This window comes from Alosa pseudoharengus, unplaced genomic scaffold, assembly GCF_046254945.1.
Source record: "Alosa pseudoharengus isolate Yale_2024_CS ecotype anadromous, Long Island Sound unplaced genomic scaffold, YU_APseudo_1.1 YU_APseudo_1.1_scf_14, whole genome shotgun sequence".
In the NCBI taxonomy this organism is placed as follows: Eukaryota; Metazoa; Chordata; class Actinopteri; order Clupeiformes; family Clupeidae; genus Alosa; species Alosa pseudoharengus.
This window is the reverse complement of record NW_027468609.1, coordinates 4,087,667-4,112,666: the sequence shown is the minus strand read 5'-3', so window position 1 is coordinate 4,112,666 and position 25,000 is coordinate 4,087,667. Positions and strand designations below refer to the sequence as shown.

General features: G+C 44.0%; 1 protein-coding gene across 1 annotated transcript in view; it reads left to right on the top strand.

The window, feature by feature from the left end:
* The window catches only part of phf24 (PHD finger protein 24), a 52,028-nt gene that overhangs the window by 10,848 nt on the left and 16,180 nt on the right, over positions 1-25,000 (top strand). The window contains exons 2-3 of the mRNA XM_076283492.1: positions 8,489-8,946; positions 18,852-19,037. Coding sequence (XP_076139607.1) covers positions 8,515-8,946; positions 18,852-19,037 — 618 coding nt within the window. The 5' untranslated portion in view covers positions 8,489-8,514. The remainder of the gene's footprint in view (positions 1-8,488; positions 8,947-18,851; positions 19,038-25,000) is intronic.

Below are 25,000 nucleotides of genomic sequence, written 5' to 3'. Positions count from 1 at the left end.
AAATAATAATAATTCCACAAATCGCGTCCACAAACACTGTATCAGTTTGGGAGTAGATACGATGTGCGTCCACATTACTCCATTGATACGCAAATCTCTCGGCTGTTCACCCTTTGTCAAGTCCTGTATCCCTGCTGCTGTTGCTAGGTCCGATACACAATGGCCATGCAGCGTTAAAAACCTGCATTAAAATTCGTAATTTTACGCACAGCCAACAACAAATATGGGTATGGGTAACAAAAGTGTGAGGGATACAAATGTATCGGATATAATGTGGACATAGTCTCAGATATCCCTCTCAGGACCAGTGCTGTTTTCATCGTCATTACAGTTCAATTAGTCAGAGGAAGCCTTTGCTGCCTCTGCATCCCATTGGACCTGTCTCTGAAACGCTTGATGTGGCTACCTCTCATTGGCCATGTCACCGGAGAGCTTGGTGCGGCTGCGTCCCATTGGCCGTGTCCCTGGAGCGCTTGCTGTGGCTGCGTCCCATTGGCCGTGTCCCTGGATCGTTTGCTGCTAAGCGTGGCGGCGTCTCATCCGTGTATCCGGCTCTCTCAACTGCAGCGACGGGGAGCCTCCAGATCCCACTCGGATTAATTACCAAGCCATTTGCACTCTTTTCATGAGCTTATGTGTGTGTGTGTGGTGTGTGTGTGTGTGTGTGTGTGTGTGTGTGTGTGTGTGTATGTGTGTCTGTGTGTGTGTGTGTGTCTGTATGTGTATGTGTACAGTATATGTGTCTGTGTTTGTGTGTGTGTGTATCCCTTTCTCGTCTAACCAGTAATTAAAGCAACAGAACAAGGGGGTATTCCATCAACCTCGCTAAAGGCTAAACCTGGCTTATTTCCATAAGTCTGGCTAATATTAGTGAGAGTTCCGTTCCATTAGTCTGGTTTATGTGAATCCTAGCTGGGCAACTATGGGAATTTATGCCACAGAACTAGCCTATTCCGTAGCAGGTTAACTTTCAAGCTTAATCAAGCTGTGTTGCAAAAAAAAAAACATTAGTCAGAAAACGAGTCCCAAAAGATGGTTGTGTCACCTGTAGCCTACAACTTCAAAAATAGAAGTCGAAACTTTGTTTCTGACAGTATCACTAAGCATTGATTTACATATTCACTATAGTCCCGAAGAAATTATGAAAATGATGCATCTTAAAACATTTTAACTTGACCTGTGTGGGGTTCTAGGAATCTTAAAACATTTGAACTTGACCTGTGTGGGGTTCTAGGAATCTTGCTGCTCTGTCTCATCTGCGTTGTGTGATGGGGAAATGCGGCATAGGAAAGGACGCATATTTGTGTGTGTTATCAGGTTCGCTTCCCACACAGAGCATTTACATACAGTAGCTTTTGACCTTGATAATGGCATTTTATCTAATTGTTCTTTCTTCTCGATGTTCAATTTTATGACTTTCAATGAAAATCCTGTAGATGGATGGCACTTGTAAATCAAATAGAAATCCTCTATTCTCCCCATAATTTTACGACATATATCCTCTTTCGTCAATCTATTATTTTGGTCTACTTTTCTACCTCGTGCAGGAGCAGACATGAAGCTGACATAAGCCTCACTTGGATAAACCAAGGCAAGATGGAGGGCAAGATTCCTCCGGCTCGAAGGAAGCGATGCTTTCTTGAATTTCCCCTTGGGGATCAATAAAGTATCTATCTATCTATCTATCTATCTATCTATCTATCTATCTATCTATCTATCTATCTTACAGTATCTATCTATCTATCTATCTATCTACAGTATCTATCTATCTATCTATCTATCTAACTTGAGTTCATGGAACGGCTTCAGCCTCAAGTGGAAGTCTACGCTACTTCAAGCCAGGCTATTTCTGTTACAGTTTTTCTCAGTCGCTTCGGTGCTTTTCTCACATCACAATTAACATTTGCACAGCAGTTAGTGCATTTCTCAAAACAATTAGTGCAAACTGCAAAACCTAGTGGATAACCTGCAAAAGCTCGTCACTTGTTCAAAATGGATAGTCCATTCCTCAAAAGCAAGTATTTATGTCAATGAAACTGCCAGTGTCATCAAAATGAGAAGTTTTTGTTTATGAACAAGATAGTCAAATGGCTTTGTCATGTTTTCATTACGGGAGTTTATGCTCTCAGGTCAGAACTCGGTGACCACTATCTGAAAATGCACAAGACAGCACTATACAGTACTTGTACAGCCATTTGAAAACTACAGTAAAGTTACAAATTGCTGTAGTTAGGGGAGTAACTGAGTACAAGACACTGAATATGTACGTTTCACAGTTTTACTGTATATGCTATTTGCAATTCTACAGCATTGTGACAGAATTTAATAACTAGTTCACCAATTTTGTATGTAATGACTCATGAAATGAAGCAATGAAATGAAGCAATTCGTTTTATTGGGAATGACTATTCAGCATCCATAAGTATAGTTCATTTTGACTGACAAAGCAACTGATACATGTTCAAAAGCATTTGCAATTTGTTCAGAGGAAGGAGAAATTGCTACTATGATGTGCACAAATGACTAAATGTTGTGGAGGTTGAACTAAAAGTTATGAGAATTTTCATTCTGATCTGAGAAAAGCACCAAAGCGACTGAGAAAAACTGTATTCGCCGCCTTCATTAGCGAGGTTGATGGAATACCCCCCTGGTCAGGGCCCTAAGAACAGCAACCTCTGGGGTCCTGATCAGAACTGCATCTGGGCTGGATTAGAACCGCATCTAGGCCGGATTAGAACCGCATCTGGGCCAGATCAAAGCTGGATTAGAACGCAGAATCAACCCAGAGTTCCCTGCTGTGCGTGTGGGATGCTGAGGAGCTTTTCTTCTGTGCGTAAAAACAGCCCTGGCTATCTCTGGCTGATATGCCAATTTGTGTGGAAAATGATGGAAAATTGGTTCCCCAGTCTGGCGCCTTAAATCAGAGGCCCATCTGAGCACGCTCAGAGGAAGAGGAAGAGGAAGAGTTTCCCACCTTGTTGAAGAGGGCGATTGGATTTCACACCGGCACAACGAGAGTGGCCAGACTGAGATTGCATTGAGTACTCACGGCTACTCTTGCCATCTCCCAATTGATTTCAATCCATGATCATTGGTGTTTAAATGTAGCCTATGCTTTCATTATTCTCCAATTTAAGTAGGCAACTATCTAATTGTTCTTTCTTCTCGATGTTCAATTTTATGACTTTCAATGAAAATCCTGTAGATGGATGGCACTTGTAAATCAAATAGAAATCCTCTATTCTCCCCATAATTTTACGACATATATCCTCTTTCGTCAATCTATTATTTTGGTCTACTTTTCTACCTCGTGCAGGAGCAGACATGAAGCTGACATAAGCCTCACTTGGATAAACCAAGGCAAGATGCAGGGCAAGATTCCTCCGGCTCGAAGGAAGCGATGCTTTCTTGAATTTCCCCTTGGGGATCAATAAAGTATCTATCTATCTATCTATCTATCTATCTATCTACAGTATCTATCTATCTACAGTATCTATCTATCTATCTATCTATCTATCTACGGTATAAATCTATCTATCTATCTATCTATCTAACTTGAGTTCATGGAACGGCTTCAGCCTCAAGTGGAAGTCTAAGCTACTTCAAGCCAGGCTATTTCTGTTACAGTTTTTCTCAGTCGCTTTGGTGCTTTTCTCACATCACTATTAACATTTGCACAGCAGTTAGTGCATTTCTCAAAACAATTAGTGCAAACTGCAAAACTTAGTGGATAACCTGCAAAAGCTCGTCACTTGTTCAAAATGGATAGTCCATTCCCCAAAAGCAAGTATTTATGTCAATGAAACTGCCAGTGTCATCAAAATGAGAAGTCTTTGTTTATGAACAAGATAGTCAAATGGCTTTGTCATGTTTTTGATTTCGACAGTTTATGCTCTCAGGTCAGAACTCGGTGACCACTATCTGAAAATGCACAAGACAGCACTATACAGTACTTGTACAGCCATTTGAAAACTACAGTAAAGTTACAAATTGCTGTAGTTAGGGGAGTAACTGAGTACAAGACACTGAATATGTACGTTTCACAGTTTTACTGTATATGCTATTTGCAATTCTACAGCATTGTGACAGAATTTGATAACTAGTTCACCAATTTTGTATGTAATGACTCATGAAATGAAGCAATGAAATGAAGCAATTAGTTTTATTGGGAATGACTATTCAGCATCCATAAGTATAGTTCATTTTGACTGACATGACAAAGCAACTGATACATGTTCAAAAGCATTTGCAATTTGTTCAGAGGAAGGAGAAATTGCTACTATGATGTGCACAAATGACTAAATGTTGTGGAGGTTGAACTAATAGTTATGAGAATTTTCATTCTGATCTGAGAAAAGCACCAAAGCGACTGTATTCGCCGCCTTCATTAGCGAGGTTGATGGAATACCCCCCTGGTCAGGGCCCTAAGAACAGCAACCTCTGGGGTCCTGATCAGAACTGCATCTGGGCTGGATTAGAACCGCATCTAGGCCGGATTAGAACCGCATCTGGGCCAGATCAAAGCTGGATTAGAACGCAGAATAAACCGAGTTCCCTGCTGTGCGTGTGGGATGCTGAGGAGCTTTTCTTCTGTGCGTAAAAACAGCCCTGGCTATCTCTGGCTGATATGCCAATTTGTGTGGAAAATGATGGAAAATTGGTTCCCCAGTCTGGCGCCTTAAATCAGAGGCCCATCTGAGCACGCTCAGAGGAAGAGGAAGAGGAAGAGTTTCCCACCTTGTTGAAGAGGGCGATTGGATTTCACACCGGCACAGCGAGAGTGGCCAGACTGAGATTGCATTGAGTACTCACGGCTACTCTTGCCATCTCCCAACAGACGGCTCACAGGACAGGCGTTTCTGCCGCTGCTTACTGGAACGCCTGCAGTCTGTGACTGTAAATCCTGAACACTTCTCAGTTCTCTAAAAGAGGAAAACTGAAAAATACACACCAAAATTAATGTCTGTAAGAAGATAACTCCTTCTTGTATGATGTGTTTTGCAGTCATTTTACTTTTATGTTAAACTCAGCAAACAGTATAATAAATAAAACAATAACAAATAGAACATCAGATGGTTGACTCCCTGAAGTGCAGTGCATCACATTGTTTTTTTTTCAGTTGCTTTGGTGCATTTCTCAGATCAGAATTGAAATTCTCTAAAACTGTTAGTTCAAACTCCATATCATCTTATCACTTGTGCACATCACTAAAGCAGTTTCTATCCATCTTGAGCAAATAGCAATGCTTTAATACTGTGGTGAAATGTAGGCCTACCTGCAAACAATGTAAGAGGCCTATGCTGACTGCATCAGTGCTCAAAGTATTCTAAAAGTTTATCAATTAATTGTTAATAACAAACTAACTTCTATTCAAGTCATATTTCTGGGACTTTCTGGGATAATTATTTCTATTTTTTATTCACTCATTCAAATGTTCAGAGTTCACAAAGTTCTCAGCAGGTGATTTCAGATGTTTTTGCCAGCACTTCATAAAACTCTCATAGTTTGAGAACTTTAAATTATTTGTAGGATATTGCATGTTCACAATTGAGCTGTGTATGCAAAGACACAGAGTTCAGAGTTCACACATTTTGAATAAAATACTTTTGGGACTCCCTGCTAATACTTTTGGGAATGCTAAAGTCATATCATTTGAGCTACATTTTACACTAAAATGGCATGATGGCAACATAAACACAGCTAACAATGTTATTAAATTGCAGTAGGATTTGAACAGCAGCTGTGGCCTACTGGTTAGCGCTTCGGACTTGTAACCGAAGGGTTGCCGGTTCGAACCCCGACCAGTAGGTGCGGCTGAAGTGCCCTGAAGAGACCAAATTTCCCTCACGGGATCAAAATAGTATATATACTTATACTTATACTTAGCCTATGATTACATGTAAAGGAATATTCAACCGAGGTAGACTGCTGTCACAGCACTAAGCTATTTATGGTTACTGATAGACTGGAATCTCTGGCCCTCTCTTAGAGCCAGGCATAGTGAGCTGGCCCTCGGAAGAAAAAGTTTGGGGACCTTTAGTACATCCATGCAACTGATTTTGTACAAATGTGACATGTCTGCTGTTTTTTTTAATGTTCAGTTGCTAATGTCATGTTGGTCAAATGCACTATGCTGATGGTTTCCTGCTAAATAGTCCTAGCCCATAAAACAAAAGGGCCTTATTTCATCACTTGTGTCATTAAATGCAAATGTGTTGAACTAGCCATCATAACTCGTTGTCATAGTGTGTCTAGCACATATGTAAATATATGTGACCTGACAGACAGGAACGTCAGGATGTATAGAAAGATGTACAGTGTTGCACAGCTCTGACCAAGGGGTGTTTTACTATATATTGGACATTTTTCATTTGGACAATTCTGCAAAAGCCTTTGTTTTCTTTATACTGCCATAATGTGTGTCAGCAGAACATTTTTTGAAATATATCCACTGTCTTGCAATCAACCCCCTCCACACATAATAGTGTGTAACTTTGTAGTTTTGAAATAGAAAATAGTGCTGCCTTGCGCATTACTCATTAGAAAGTACTTACAGAGTAAACTGTCATATTGACAAGACAAAACAGTTTGACTATCTTGCTTTTGAGCAAGATACACGCTTTTGCAGGTAATCCACTATGCGGTGCAGTTTGCTCTAATTCTTTTGAGAAATGCACTAACTGTTGTGCAAATGTTAATGATGATTCAAGAATACACAAAAGTGACTGAGATAAAACTGTAAGCCTATGAATAACCAGCACCATTTCAGGCCTGGATTTGGAATGCAGCCCACTGGGCACTGGGCACTGGGCTGTGGTCTCTGAGGAGCTGCGTCCCTATGTGGGCTGTCTGGGAGATACAGTACATGCTGCATCACTGGTCCTGATGTGGGGTGTCTGGGAGATACATGCTGCATCACTGGTCCTGATGTGGGCTGTCTGGGAGATACATGCTGCATCACTGGTCCTGATGTGGGCTGTCTGGGAGATACATGCTGCATCACTGGTCCTGATGTGGGCTGTCTGGGAGATACAGTACATGCTGCATCACTGGTCCTGATGTGGGCTGTCTGGGAGATACATGCTGCATCACTGGTCCTGATGTGGGGAGTCTGGGAGATACATGCTGCATCACTGGTCCTGATGTGGGGAGTCTGGGAGATACAGTACATGCTGCATCACTGGTCCTGATGTGGGCTGTCTGGGAGATACATGCTGCATCACTGGTCCTGATGTGGGGTGTCTGGGAGATACAGTACATGCTGCATCACTGGTCCTGATGTGGGGAGTCTGGGAGATACATGCTGCATCACTGGTCCTGATGTGGGGAGTCTGGGAGATACATGCTGCATCACTGGTCCTGATGTGGGGAGTCTGGGAGATACATGCTGCATCACTGGTCCTGATGTGGGCTGTCTGGGAGATACATGCTGCATCACTGGTCCTGATGTGGGGTGTCTGGGAGATACAGTACATGCTGCATCACTGGTCCTGATGTGGGGTGTCTGGGAGATACATGCTGCATCACTGGTCCTGATGTGGGGTGTCTGGGAGATACAGTACATGCTGCATCACTGGTCCTGATGTGGGGAGTCTGGGAGATACATGCTGCATCATTGGTCCTGATGTGGGGAGTCTGGGAGATACATGCTGCATCACTGGTCCTGATGTGGGGAGTCTGGGAGATACAGTACATGTTGCATCACTGGTCCTGATGTGGGCTGTCTGGGAGATACAGTACATGCTGCATCACTGGTCCTGATGTGGGGAGTCTGGGAGATACATGCTGCATCACTGGTCCTGATGTGGGGAGCCTGGGAGATACATGCTGCATCACTGGTCCTGATGTGGGGAGTCTGGGAGATACAGTACATGCTGCATCACTGTTTTGGGCTCTGCTAGGATGCAGCACTGGCTCACCACCACCACACCATCTAATGATCAAAATGGGCAACAGTAGAAATGTATAATGATCACAGCACTTTGGTGTACTTACAAACAGCCCTGGAAACATCCCATGTCACTGTAAGGCTTGAACACTAATGAGCTCTGTTGGTTTGTCTTGGGCAGTAGTACTGTCAAGCATTGTATTTTGTCACTGGACCTGAAAGAGAATTGTGGTTCTTCACACTGCTGTTAAGTGTAAGAGGAAACAGAAGCCTTTGATTTTTTTTCTCTTTTTATGTTGGTGAAATTTGTTTTAGGTTTGTGCTTTGTTGCGGTAGCAGTGCTTTGAGGAATTATCCACAGTGTGCCTCAAGATAAAATGTTAATGCTTAGTTTATGTCTGTAAGTGGCTACTCTCTTTCTTTCTTTCTCTCTCTCTCTCTCTCTCTCTCTGATTCCTCTATCTGTCCTCCTTTCCATCGTACACACACTCTCTTACAGTCTCTCTCTCTCACAGTCTCTCTCTCTCTCTCCCAGTCTCTCTCTCTCTCTCCCAGTCTCTCTCTCTCTCTCACAGTCTCTCTCTCTCTCTATCATTCCAGAGGTCCTAGCTCCTCCCCCTGCGGCCATGGGCGTTCTCATGTCGAAGAAGCAACAGGTGGAGAAGGTGCAGAAGTGCAGCTCTGTCATCGCCGCCTTTAAGGAGGGCGTCAAGGATCGGCCCGCCCCCTCCACCTCTGCCCAATCAGAGGGCTCCCCCGAGGCAGGAGAGAAAGTGGAGGAAGTGACCCCTGCGTCCAGTGAAAAAGAGAAAGAGAAAGAATCTGAACATAAGGAGGAGGACGCAACACCTGGTCCGTCCAATGAAGTGTCTGCGGCACTCAGGGAAGACTGCCAAAAGGCCAATCAAGAAGCCTGGTCCCGCCTCCGGGATGGAAAAGGGGTGGAGCCAGAGGACCTGGTCAAGGCCCACCAACTGACTCCTCCCGCTTTCATCAGACCAAAGAGAGACATCAATGATGACCAGCCACTGGAGGTGGACCTTGCTCAGAGAGAACAGGTACGACACACACACACACATATACACACACACTCAAGCATGCACAAACACACACACACACACACACACACACACACACACACACACACACGCTCAAGTATGCATGTACTGTACACGTGCACACATACATACACATACTCATGAACGCACGCGCGAGCACACACACACATGCATGCGCACACGTGCGTGCACGCACACGCACGCACGCACGCACGCACGCACGCACACACACACACACACACACACACACACACACATACTCATGAACGCACGCACGAGAGCACACACATGCACACGCACGCACGCACAAACGTACACACACACACACACACACACACACACACACACACACACACACACACACACACACACACACACATACTCATGAACGCACGCACGAGAGCACACACATGCACACGCACGCACGCACAAACGTACCCACGCACATTCACACACACACACTCACACGCACACACACACACATACTCATAAACGCACGAGAGCACACACACGCGCACGCACACACACACACGCACGCATCCACGCATCCACGCATGCACACACACACACACACACACACTCTCACTCAATGAACGCATGCGCGAGCACACACACACATACACACTCACTCACTCACTCACTCACTCACTCAATGAACGCACGCGCGAGCACACACACACACACACACACACACACACACACACACACACACACACACACACACACACACGGTATGAGAGATGACTACAGTATGTACCACAATTACACATTCAGTTCCTGGGGCTTGGGCTTAGCTTGACTTAATGCTCCATTTGCATAGAGGTAAAAACATGAGCAACAGAGAAGTAAACATGAGCAACAGAGAAGTAAACATGAGCAACAGAGAAGTAAACATGAGCAACAGAGAAGTAAACATGAGCAACAGATAAGTATGGAAGTCCGTTATGCATAGAGGTAAACATGAGTAACAGAGCAGTATAGAAGTCCATTATGCATAGAGGTAAACATGAGTAACAGAGCAGTATAGAAGTCCATTATGCACACTACTGCTACTGCCCTCTCACCATGTACATTGGACTGGGAAACTGCATTAACAAAATGTCTTCCGCAAGGCCACCAGTTGATGAAGATCACGCAACCTAACCATTAATCCAAGCTTTGGACACTTGGACAATCTCATTTTTACTGCAAACACTGAGACAGATGCAAACACTACAGATTCTCCATGGACTCTCATCCCTTCATCTTATCCCTTCATCTCATCTCTTCATCTCATCTCTTCATCTCATTTCTTCATCTCATCTCTTCTTCTCATCTCTTCCTGTTACCTGTCAATACCCTGAAACAGTCATCATTCACCAGGTGATCGAAACACTGAAAAGCACATTCATTGATTATCATGTAATCAATGATCCCTGCCACATGAGCCATTAGGTATATGTTCTCACTGGGATCAATGACTTGCACGTTTCTAGTGTCGAGGTGGATAACCCCGGCTCATTGGTCAAATGGTCTCAATGTCCTGCACGTTTCTAGTGTCGAGGTGGATAACCCCGGCTCATTGGTCAAATGGGCTCAATATCCTGCCATGCATTACTTCCTGTGCACTTAACACAGGTGATATCACTAATTAAGTGATCTACTGGCTGAATAGCTGTGCTTATTAGGATATCACTAATTAACTGATTTACTGACTGAATAGCTGTGCTTACAGTATTAGGATATCACTATCCTAATATAGTAATAAGGGGGCAGCCGTGGCCTACTGGTTAGCGCCTCGGACTTGGAACCGGAGGGTTGCCGGTTCGAACCCCGACCAGTAGGCCATGGCTGAAGTGCCCTTGAGCAAGGCACCTAACCCCTCACTGCTCCCCGAGCGCCGCTGTAGTTGCAGGCAGCTCACTGCGCCGGGATTAGTGTGTGTTTCACTAATTCACAGATTGGGATAAATGCAGAGACCAAATTTCCCTCACAGGATCAAAAGAGTATATAAACTTAACTGATCTACCTGGCTGAATAGCTGTGCTTATTAGGATATCACTAATTAACTGATTTACTGGCTAAATAGCTGTGCTTACAGTATTAGGATATCACTAACTGATCTACCTGGCTGAATAGCTGTGCTTATTAGGATTATATAGATAGATCGATAGATAAATAGATAGATAGATACTTTATTCATCCCAAGGGAAATTTTAGGCATCCATTAGCTTATACAACCATAACACAAAAAACACACATACACACACATATATCCCACATACATAAATGTAAACCGAAATGTAAAAATTTAAAGAGAATGTGAAGTGACAAAGGTCTGGTATGGACTGACCATGTGATGCACTGACCATGATAAGGTGCTATGGTGGAGTGTGTGCGCAATGGTGGAGTGTGTGCTATGGTGGTGTGTGTGTGCAAGGGTAGAGTGTGTGCTATGGTGGTGTGTGTGTGCAATGGTGGAGTGTGTGCAATGGTGGAGTGTGTGCAATGGTGGAGTGTGTGTGCTATGGTGGAGTGTGTGTGCAAGGGTGGAGTGTGTGTGCAATGGTGGAGTGTGTGTGCTATGGTGGAGTGTGTGTGCAATGGTGGAGTGTGTGTGCAATGGTGGAGTGTGTGCAATGGTGGAGTGTGTGTGCAATGGTGGAGTGTGTGCAATGGTGGAGTGTGTGTGCTATGGTGGAGTGTGTGTGCAATGGTGGAGTGTGTGTGCAATGGTGGAGTGTGTGTGCAATGGTGGAGTGTGTGTGCTATGGTGGAGTGTGTGTGCAAGGGTGGAGTGTGTGTGCAATGGTGGAGTGTGTGCAATGGTGGAGTGTGTGTGCAATGGTGGAGTGTGTGCAATGGTGGAGTGTGTGTGCTATGGTGGAGTGTGTGTGCAAGGGTGGAGTGTGTGTGCAATGGTGGAGTGTGTGCAATGGTGGAGTGTGTGTGCTATGGTGGAGTGTGTGTGCAAGGGTGGAGTGTGTGTGCAATGGTGGAGTGTGTGCTATGGTGGAGTGTGTGTGCTATGGTGGAGTGTGTGTGCAAGGGTGAAGTGTGTGCAATGGTGGAGTGTGTGCTATGGTGGAGTGTGTGTGCAATGGTGGAGTGTGTGCAATGGTGGAGTGTGTGTGCTATGGTGGAGTGTGTGTGCAAGGGTGGAGTGTGTGTGCAATGGTGGAGTGTGTGCTATGGTGGAGTGTGAGTGCTATGGTGGAGTGTGTGTGCAAGGGTGGAGTGTGTGTGCAAGGGTGGTGCAAAAGTAAATGTCAGGAACAAACATGTGGTAGGACGAGGGCTGTCGAGTGATGACAAAATGAATCTAATTAATTACAAGCTTTGCAATTAATTAATATAAAATCAGCTGACATTAATCACCTTTTAGTGGTGAGAAGAATTTAAAAACTGATATTACAGTTTTTCTCAGTCACTTTTGTTACATTTCTCAAATCATCCTCGACATTTTCAAAACAGTAAGCGCATTTCTCAAAAGAATTTGTACAAATAGCAAAACACCATGGATTACCTGTAAAAGCTACTCTCTTGCTCAAAATCCTTAGTTCATCTCTTAAATGTAAATATCTGTGTCAATGAACATGACAGTGCCATCAGAATGACAAGTCCTTGTATAGTCCTTGTCCAATATAACAGTGTACTTTGGAGGGATGTTCTGGCTAACGTTTTGATGACAATTACAGTATTGTAAATTTGTGTATGTGGGAGTTTGATTGCAAGACACTCACATTTACGCTTTTACTGTGTTGCGGCCTTTTCTAGTTCTAGAAAAGTTCTAAAAGTTCTAAATTCAAGGACGTGGGCTCAGGGGTTTGGTGGCAGTTTTGCACACAGTTTTCACAACAGCTTTTTTCGAGTAATCCATTTATTTCCAAAAGCACATAACATTCCAAATATTCCAAGTGTATCCAAGTCTTCTAAGCCGAGCAAAAAGTGGTCTAAAAATTGTATCATACCACCGACCTGCAACCCAACATCTACCAAACATTTCCAATACCACCTGATGGGTTGCTCCCATGACGTATATACAAAAAGATGACAAATCAATTAAAGTGCAACCAATCTACCCAATTGCCCTCAATTACCCAATCACCCCATCACCACATACGTGCAAGACTCAGACATAATGACATTAAAGAAATATATAAAAACAATCAAAATAACAAGAAATTAGGTAAATTTGCTAAGATGTAAATAACAAGTCAAAACATAACAAAAACTAGATGTACCGCAGAGCGGTACAAAATATGACCGCCGCCCAGTCCAGCACATTTTTTCCACAAAAATAAATCACGCTGAAAGGCCTATATGATTCTAACTGTCTCACTAAATTGCATTATCCACACTCAATTCTCACTGATATCTGCTAGACAACAAGTACCAAAACATGATTAGTTCATAGATTTCACATGTAAAATTCATTTTATACAACCCCACCTCCATCTTGCCTGTTCATAATTCTGAGAAATTCTTGAATTGTGTGCATGTGTGCATGTTCATGTTTATGTTGTGTGTGTGTGTGTGTGTGTGTGTGTGCGTGTGCGTGCGTGCGTGCGTGCGTGTGCTTGTGTGCTTGTGTGTGTGCCTGCGTATGTGCCTGTGCAAGCGTACATATGTCTACTGTGTGAGTATGTGTCATACGTATGATTACTGTGAATGTATGTGTGTGTGTGTGTATCTGTTTGTGCACATGTGTGTACATGAAATGGGTTAACATGACCCCTGGAGGCAAACATACGGAAAAAAATGGTCATCCTAGTCCCTAAGTTCTCAAGATATTCACAGAGAACTGTGTCTGCCCTACCCTCCTTTCGGGGGTCCAGTCCAGCGGGGGGGCTACAGATCAAAACGAAAAACGACGGTTCCATGCTATCCATGTGGGGTTACATGCCCACCAAGTTTTGTGTACCCCGGTCTTTCAGTGTCCCGGGAATCATTGTTGGTGTACGTCACTAAATGTACAAATAAATTATTTTATTGTAAGGCCCCCCATGAACGAAAGTACACAAAACTTGGCATGCATTCGGAGGGTGTCATAATGATCGATCCTACACTTTTAATTTCGTGCAGTTTTGACCTTGTCAGCCAGAGATATTGTGATGAAAACACCTAATTTTTTGCTTTTTAATTTTTAACTAGGTGGCGCTATACATGAAATAAGTGGTAATGGGATGGGTTGACATGCCCCATTAAGACCAACATACATAAAAAAGGTGGACCTCCTAGGCCCTACGGTTCTCGAGATATTCACAGAAAACTGTCTCCGGCCACCTACAGGCCAGTTGGTGTATAGTAACATAAATTAATTTATTGTGTGGCCCCCCATGAACGGAATTCCACTAAATTTGGCGTGCATACAGAGGGTGTCATAATGATCATACACTTCCAATTTCGTGCAGTTTTGACTATGTTAGGTCACAGATACCTTCAATTACAACACCTCATTTTTACTTTTTTGTGTTTAACTAGGTGGCGCTATACATGAAATGAGTGGTTATGGAATGGGTTGACATGGCCCCTTGAGATCAACATACAAAAAAAAATGGTCCTCCTAAACCCTACGGTTCTCGAGATATTCACAGAAAACTGTGTCTGCCCTACCCTCCTTTCGGGGGGTCCAGTCCAGCGGGGGGGCTACAGATCAAAACGAAAAACGATGGTTCCATGCTATCCATGTGGGGTTACATGCCCACCAAGTTTCGTGTACCCCGGTCTTTCAGTGTCCCGGGACTCATTGACGGAAATTTGGGCATGCGAAAAAGAAAAAAAAAAAAAAAATCTGACTAAACCTATATGACCGCCGCTTCGCTGCGCGGCGGTCATAATAATTTAGAACATAAACAAACTTAAGAAAAGGACTAAAATGGCTACAACATACTGTTTGTACTGTAATTTGTTGACAGACCATGTCATTGGGACCCAGAAACAAAAAGACAGCACTGCATAGCACAAAGAAAAAAAACTAAACAAAAAACAGTAGAAATGCTCTGGCTATATACAGTACTTGCCAGTTGATGGTTGTTCATGAGATGCACCTGGTTAGGGCTTCGGACTTGTAACCAGAGGGTTGCCGGTTCGAACCCCGACCAGTAGGAACGGCTACCCCATATGCTATATATGTACAATTTCCTTGAGCAAGGCACCTAACTCCTCACTGCTATAATATACTCACATAATTTACAGTGTATTGATGGAGTGTAACAATGTTTGTATATTTTCTTTTAATTATTATTATTCCTGTGAACGCTTTGGCCATGCATCATATGATTTGTTGTGCCAATAAAGCATATTTTAATTGAATTGAAGAGAGATGGAGAGATGAAGAGAGAGACAAAGAAAGAGAAGAAGAGATAAAGAGAGAGACATGAAGAGAGATAGATAAAGAGTGAAAGATGAAGAGAAAGATGAAGAGAGAGAGAGATGAAGAGAGAGAGATAAAAAGAGAGACTGAGAGATGAAGAGAGAGAGAGCGATATAAAGAGAGGGAGAGAGAGATGGAGAGAGCGAGATAAAAAGAGAGACTGAGAGATGAAGAGAGAGAGGGATGAAGAGAGAGAGATAAAAAGAGAGACTGAGAGATGAAGAGAGAGAGAGCGATATAAAGAGAGGGAGAGAGAGATGGAGAGAGCGAGATAAAAAGAGAGACTGAGAGATGAAGAGAGAGAGGGAGGGAGAGAGATATAAAGAGAGGGAGAGTGGGAGAAAGAGACGTATGTGGGTTTGGTTTGCTTTCTGGTCCTTGCTAAAAATAAACACCTACCCCAGTGAGTGTTGAGTCACCTTCAGCTCTGCTTGTGTGTGTGAGTGTGTGTGTGTGTGTATGTGATGTAGTGCCTGCAACCACAAGTGTCTACAACCAGCTTTTATGAACTGCAATGAAACATTTTGAGAGATTACCTGAGTACACTCTCTTGAGAAATATAAATACACACAGGTATTATGTCAACATTAACTTTATCTCTCTCTCTCACACACACACACAAATACACACTCATACATTCACACATTCTCTCTCACACACACACATTCACACATCTCTCTCTCTCTCTCACACACACACACACACACACCACACACACACACACACACACACACACACACACACACACACACACACACACACACATTACACGCTGAAAGCTATTATAATGCTGTCGATAAACAGCATGCGGTAATAAACACACACACCAGCTGCCAGACAATCACAGCTTGGGACAGTGTGTCAGGTGACATCACACACATTAATATCCAATCATGCGTGGTGTCATTGGCACCCTGTTCTCCCTCACACAATCACAGAGGTGGTCAATTAATATGCGCCCACTGACAGTGTGCTGAGGTCACTCCAAGGTCACGTTGTCCCGTCTGGTCGTTCTCTCACTCCATTCTCGCACTCAGTTCTCTCACTTCATTCTCTCACTCTGTTCTCTCACTCTGTTCTCTCACTCTGAGGAGAGGATAGAAGACAGGTGAGGGCAAGAGAGTAGAGAGGAGAGAAAAGAGGAGTGGAGAAGAGAGGAAGAGAAGAGAGAAGAGGAGATGAGAAGAGAAGATAGGAGATGAGGGGAGGGGAAGAGAGGAGAGGACGGGAAGAGAGGAGGGGAAGAAAGGAGAGGAGGGGAAGAGAGGAGGGGAAGAAAGGAGAGGAGGGGAAGAGAGGAGGGGAAGTGAGGAGAAGAAAACAGAAGACAGGTGAGGAAGAGACAAGTGAGGAGGGAATAGAAGCAAGGGAAGTTAAGAGAGGACAGAGGAAGAGAGACAATGAAAGGATGAATAGAAGCAAGGGAAGTTAAGAGAGGACAGAGGAAGAGAGACAATGAAAGGAAAGGAGAAAATAGAGGAAAGGAGAAGAGAGGAGAAGAGGAGAAGAGAGGAGGAGAAGAAAGGAGAGGAGAGGAGAAGAGGAGAAGAGAGGAGGAGAAGAAAGGAGAGGAGAGGAGAAGAGAGGATAGAGGCAAAGGGAAGAAGAAAAGAGACCCAGTGGGAAGAGGAGACAGCCTAACCCTAACCCAAAGAGGAAATAGGAGAGGACAGCCTCTGAAGGTCCTAGTCCCCTTCCTGACACACACACACCGCTGGTCTATGGTGATGGATCCTTTTGAAAACACGGATGATGTTTGGTGTGTTTTGCGAGAGCAGCTTGATGCTCGATGTCTGTAACGATGACCCCTCGGGTCAGTCTTCACCTTGCTGTGGAATGAGATTATTGTGTGTGTGTGTGTGTGTGTGTGTGTGGGTCAGCCTGGAGGTGATCTGCCTGCAGATCAGATGAGAAGTTGGGCGACTCTAACACAAACTCCCAGCTTCATTCAGATGGCCATACTTGGTACTGGGACACACAGCTTCATTCAGATGGCCATACTTGGTACTGGGACACACAGCTTCATTCAGATGGCCATACTTGGGTTTGATACTTGGTACTGGGACACACTGGATTGGATCCTTATAGCTGCTACACTAGAGTATAAGAAATTAAACTCTAAATGTGATATGTTAGATTTTTATGTTTATTCAGAGCATCTAGCAGTTATTAAAACAAGGCTTTTTAGCTGTTTTTATAGTTGTGAGATTGAACTGCCAGCATCACCTCTAAACGCCTTTTAAGGTTTTCACAGACTGAGTAAATGTGCTAAGAGCCTTCTTAGCGTTTTCCTTTTAGTGCTGACTGTTCAATAATTAAATATCGTTAAAGGCTGAACAGGGGGGGGGGGGTGAATGGAGATGAGCTTAGTGCTTAGAGCTTAGACAGGTGAGGAAGAGACAAGAGAGGAGGGAACAGAAGCAAGGGAAGTTAAGAGAGGACGACTAAATGACTAAATGATGCATCTCTAAGACAAATCCTTTCTAGCCTGTTCCCCAGGTTTGAAGTGTTTTTTTTTACACACACTCTGCCGTTCACATTCTCCATGCAAATTATCTATCCTTCCAGAGAGCACTCGAGTTCGAGTATTTTCTATTTAGTACACCTAGAGACTCAGAGCCTGAAGATTTTCCCATAACCACTCATACTAACTCTCATTTCTCTCTAATGTCCAACTCTAACTTAATCAAACCTCTCATCCTTTCCTCCATGTCTCTAATGCCTAACTGAAATTCAAATGGAAAAGAAGCTTTACTAGCATGGCCATAATGTTCTACAGTCTACAACGCATCTAACTCCCTTTTATTACACAGCTCTTCAGAGCGCTGCAGAATGCTCTATTCACTTGAATGGGCCTTCCCAACGTTTGGTGGTCTGCTAATTCTCAATAACAGACCGTTGCTAAGTATAACAGACCGCTGTCAAGGAAAATGGGTTTTGTGCTTGTAAGTCACGTCTTTCATATCACTGCACAAGGACTGGAACTTCATTCAAAAGTGAAAACAGACGGTTGATCAGCTGTGTTCTAAAGAATGTTTGATTCAACTTCATTGTGTGCTGTTGTGAACTTTTTGACATTAATCTGTCAGTCTAACGCTGCAGTGGGATGGAAATTCAACACATTAATCTGTTAGTCTAACGCTGCTGGGATGGAAATTCAACACATTAATCTGTTAGTCTAACGCTGCAGTAGGATGAGAATTCAACACATTAATCTGTTAGTCTAACGCTGCAGTAGGATGAGAATTCAACACATTCATCTGTTAGTCTAACGCTGCAGTAGGATGAGAATTCAACACATTCATCTGTTAGTCTAACGCTGCAGTAGGATGAGAATTCAACACATTCATCTGTTAGTCTAACGCTGCTGGGATGGGAATTCAACCCGTTTCTAAAGTGTGTCTGTTCCAGTTGAATCTGCGCTGTATTGGGCCAACATTGCAGTGTTGGCCCAGCTGGAGTTTAACCGAGGTCGAACTCTCCTTACTAATACTAATGCTGCCGCCGTGTGTGTGTGTGTGTTTGTGTGTGTGTGTGTGTCCCTCTGCAGCCAGCCAACGACGAGATGTGTGACGTGTGTGAGGTGTGGACAGCGGACGACCTGTTCCCGTGTCGGACGTGCACGCGTGTCTTCCACGACGGCTGTGTGTGTGAGCTGGGCTACCTGCGTGCCGAAGCCCTGCAGACCATGAGGGAGACGGCACACACCGCCGCCGGATGGAGCTGCTACTACTGCGTACGTGTCCCATCACACACACACACACACACACACACACACACACACACACACTCAGAATACTACTGCGTACGTGTTCCGTCACACACACACACACACACTCAGAATACTACTGCGTACGTGCCCCATCACAAACCCACACACACACACACTCAGAATACTACTGCGTACATGTTCCGTCACACACACACACACACACACACACACACACACACACACACACACACACACACACACACACACACACACACACACACACGCACACTCATACACACACACACACACACACACACACACACACACACACACACACACACTCAGAATACTACTGCGTACGTGTCCCGTCACACACACACACACACACACACACACACACACACACACACACACACACACACACACACACACACACACACACTCAGAATACTACTGCGTACATGTTCCGTCACACACACACACACACACACACACACACACACACACTCAGAGTACTACTGCGCACGTGTCCCGTCACACACACACACACACACACACACTCAGAATACTACTGCGTACGTGCCCCATCACAAACCCCCACACACACACACACACACACACACTCAGAATACTACTGCGTATCTCATCACAAAGCACTCAGAGGAACTCAGAATAGTTCCTTTTGAAATAATGGCTCCAAACTCTTTTTGCACTACAGTGAGGGAGATCATCACATTTTTCCTAGTGACTGTTTACGTGTCACATTACAAAGTTGTTTATGTTCCCTTAAAGGTGAAGTCCTCTGGGTGTGTGTCTAGTGTGTGCATACTGCCGCATAAACAGCTACATCTGCCAATGGGAGCAAAGAATGGCTCATAGCTAGCAATGTGATGTTCCAGCCAATCAACAATGTAGCCTGAAGGGAGGGTTGTATTTGATTGGCTGCACACACACACATGCACACTTACAGACACACACACCCATCCCAACATCACCCGGCCCAATATCATGGCTATGGCGCCACACTGCTGATACCCCCCCCCCCCCCGACATCACCGCTATGGTACTGGAATACCTCTAATCCCCCCTCTCCACACACACATACGCACACACACACACACACACACACACACACACACACACACACACACACACACACACACACACACACACACATCACCGCTATGGTAATGAAATACTTTTCTTCTCGTACGTCTCCCCCCTCACAAAGCCCGTGCTGACACAGCACTCTGGGAAAGGTTACATCATCAATAAACACGTTAAGATTGTCATGTTTAGCTTGACAGTTTGCATAGTGCTCCAAGGCTCCTCGAGCGTGTGTGAGTATGTGTGTGTGTGAGAGAGAAAGAGAGAGTGTGTGTGTGTGTGAAAGAGAGAAAGAGAGAGAGTATGTGAGAGAGAAGGAGAGTGTGTGTGTGTATGATGGAGATTGAGTGTGTGAGTGTGTATGAGAGAGAAAGAGAGAGAGTGTGTGCGTGTGTGTGTGTGTGTGTGTGTGTGAGCGTAAGGATGCAGGAGTGCCTGAGACGCAATGGAGGGCTTATCTCCCTTTCGCACACACACTCAAGTCATTTGTTTGGAGCTGGAGAGGGCTGAAGAGGTTTATGTGACAGAGGTTTATGTGTGCCCACACACACACACATGCACACACACACACACACACACACACACACACACACATTTACACACACACACACATGCACATGCAAACACACACACACCCACACACACACACACACACACACGCCTGTTCCATCAATTCCTAACAAGCTCCCCTCTGCAGTGCTAATGTAAAGCTGCTTGTGTACCATTCAGTACAGGCAGCACAGCAGTGATGGATTCAGATGTCAACTGAAGAAACGCAGACAGTGTATAACCTATTATATATACCTTACATACATTATATAACCTGTTATATATACCTTACATACATTATATAACCTGTTATACAGTATATACCTACAGTGTTATATAAACATACAGTGTATAAATATACCTTACATACAGTGTATAACCTATTATATAAGCCTAACATACAGTGTACAGCCTATTATATAAGCCTAACATAGTGTATAACCTATTACAGTATACCTAACATAGAGTGTATAACCTATTATATATACTAACATACTGTATAACCTATTATATATACTAACATACAGTGTATAACCTATTATATATACTAACATAGTGTATAACCTATTATATATACTAAAATAGTGTATAACCTATTACAGTATACCTAACATAGAGTGTATAACCTATTATATATACTAACATAGTGTATAACCTATTATATATACTAACATACAGTGTATAACCTATATATACTAACATAGTGTATAACCTATTATATATACTAACATAGTGTATAACCTATTATATATACTAACATAGTATATAACCTATTATATATACTAACATAGTGTATAACCTATTATATATACTAACATAGTGTATAACCTATTACATACAGTATACCTAACATACAGTGTATAACAACCTATTTACCTAAAACAGAGTGTATATCCTATTATTTGTACCCTACATACAGGCTCTGTTCGAAATGTAAGACAGCTGCCTGCTGCCTCCCTCTCTAAATAGAGAGTAAGATAAAGCAGTGACAAACAACAGCTGTAGCAGTAACAAAATCAGCTGGAGTGATAAACATTACAGCTGGAATAGTAACAAGAACAGCTGGAGCATTAAACATTACAGCTGGAATAGTAACAAGAACAGCTGGAGCATTATAAACATTACAGCTGGAATGGTGGTGAAGCGCAGATGACGCGGTAACACCACCAGGTGGGACAGGGCAGGCAGAAAGAACAGAGTGGTGCACTAACAGAGAACAGCTTCACCACTACTATTCTAGAACAGATGGACCAATATTCTAGAACAGATGGACCAATATTCTAGAACAGCTGGACCAATATTCTAGAACAGCTGGACCAATATTCTAGAACAGATGGACCAATATTCTAGAACAGCTGGGTCAGTAGGAATAGTTGCAGTCCACTGTCTTAGCTGTCCTGGCTTCGGGCGACAGTCGGAGTGGCCAGTGGGGGAGAGGAGAGGAATGAGAAAAGCCACTTCCTGTGGCATGACATTTGGAAACATGGTCGCCACCAGCCAGACCCCAGAACTCTCATATTAACAGGCACATGCACACACACACACACACACACACACACACACACACACACACACACACACACACACACACACACACACAAACACACATCATCCACCCATAAAAGCACATATCCAAAATACCCACCCACCCACACACACACACACACACACACACACACACACACACAAACAAACAGTCAAGAGTATACATTAAGAGAGGCTACACACACACACACACACACACACACACACACACACACACACACACACACACGTTGTTCTATCACTCTGGGTGGAGATGATGGGATCTGGGTGAGTTGCGGTCGCTTCGCCCCATGTCAGCCTCCCGTCCAGTCGCTTTGTCACGGCGCACGGTCACACGGAGCCTTATTTGACACCGCCAAAATAATTACCCAGAGTGCACTTCAGCTGATGAGCTCCGTAATTAGACACACACACACACACACGGGGCTGGAGCCGTTACAATTGGGCCTCCTTGACCCGTGTGCATAATCACAGTCACAACCTGCCGGCTCGCTTTTTACTTTAATTAATATTTCATCATCGTGACTCTGACTAAAGGCTTTTATTTCACCGCTGTTTCACCGAAAGACAAAAACGATTCCACGGTGGAGTGTTCAAGCAGATGGCCCAAGCTACTGCAGCGCCTGACTTACAGTAGCTGGCTTTTCAAGAGTGTGTGTTTCAGTAGTCAGTGTCTCTTATTACGAGAGATCGCTCACACACACACACACACACAAACAGTTTGTTTGTGTCCGTATCTCTTATTACGAGAGTTCACACACACACACACACACACACACACACACACACACACACACACACACACACACAAAGAGTGTGTTTTAGTAATCCATATCTTGTATTACAGTATGAGAGATCTCTCTCTCTCACACACACACACACACACACACACACAAAGAGTGTGTTTCAGTAATCCATATCCTGTATTACAGTATGAGAGATCACACACACACACACACACACACGCACACACACACACACACACACACAGATCTGCGTGTGAAATGGTTCCAGGGGCCAAGGAGGAAAGTGAGAGTATGAAGAGTAGCTCTGTCCTCACATCCTGCCACTACCAGGTGACACTCACCCCAGGAACCTGTGTTCTACTGACCCTCAGCCCAGGAACCCATGTTCTACTGACACTTAGCCCAGGAACCCGTGTTCTACTGACATTCACCCCAGGAACCCGTGTTCTACTGACACTTACCCCAGGAACCCGTGTTCTACTGACACATTCCCCAGTATTCTCCGTAGTGTTAACCAAAGATTCTAGAGTGCTACGCTCATTCTTTAAAGATCCATTTAATCCAAAGTCTGTAATGTTTACTTCAGCCGTTCTTACTAGTCCATATTATTCTCTGTTACTGCTTGAGGTGACTGCTGTTGGGCCTCTGTTCATACCTTTCTGCTCCCTACTTCCACTGGTCTATGTTATTGCTCTAGATCGTCTGTTCATGCCTTTCTGCTCCCTACTTCCACTGGTCTATGTTATTGCTCTAGATCGTCTGTTCATGCCTTTCTGCTCTTTTCGTCCACTGATCTATGTTATTGCTCTAGATCGTCTGTTCATGCCTTTCTGCTCTTTTCGTCCACTGATCTATGTTATTGCTCTAGATCGTCTGTTCATGCCTGTCTGCGCCCTACTTCCACTGATCTATGTTATTGCTCTAGATCGTCTGTTCATGCCTGTCTGCGCCCTACTTCCACTGGTCTATGTTATTGCTCTAGATCGTCTGTTCATGCCTTTCTGCTCCCTACTTCCACTGATCTATGTTATTTCTCTAGATCGTCTGTTCATGCCTGTCTGCTCCCTACTTACACTGATCTATGTTATTGCTCTAGATCAGTGTTTTTCTAACTTTTTCAGACCAAGGACATATAAATAAAAAAATCCACCACCTAGCTAAAAAAACAACAGTAGACCTACTTCAACAGTATATCACACAATAGGCCTACTCACTGAATCACCTTGCCTATTGTCTTCGCACCTTGCTTATTGTGTTAGCGTAGCTTACATAGGCAGTGTTGCAGAACTGTTTAGATTTACATACAAGTTGGTTCAACATGGCAAACAACTCATCTATATTATATTTTACCATGTCTGCTTGCGGACCACTTGGGGTAGCTTGCGGACCACCAGTGGTCCCCGCACCACACTTTTGAGAAACACTGCTCTAGATGTTTACAGCAACGTATTGGTCATAGCCTACTACTCTTGCTGCTGTTGCCGCTGTTCTCTGGTATTCTTCTGGCATGTTCTCTGGTACTATTCTGGCGTGTAGCCAGGGGAGATATGTCAGCCTCGCTAGGCTCTGCTCCTAAAGCTCTGGCCTGCAGCCGGTTTGCCCCGCAACGGTCAGTTTGCCCCGCAACGGTCATCCATAACACTCCGCAGTCTAAACAATCACCACCAGCCCTGTGAGCCAGTGACAGGATTCGGACTACACACATACACACACACACACACACACACACACACACACACACACACACATACGTGTGACAGAGCGTGATAACTGTTGATAACAACATTTCCTAGCAGCTGTGACACTCCAAGGACTTTCACTGGAGCCTTGGAGAATGTCCAGCCTTGGTCAGTGGCTTTGAGGCTCAGGTTTAAGGACAGGCTCGATGGCTTGGCTGTGGAACGCTAAGCGGTTAGGAGGGACAGTGGGTTGGTAAGAGGGTTCGCTTGCCATCAAAGAGTCACACATCAAAGAGACCTCCCTGCATTTGATCCCAAGTAGCACTTGCCCCACAGACACCCCCCTCACATCACACTCATT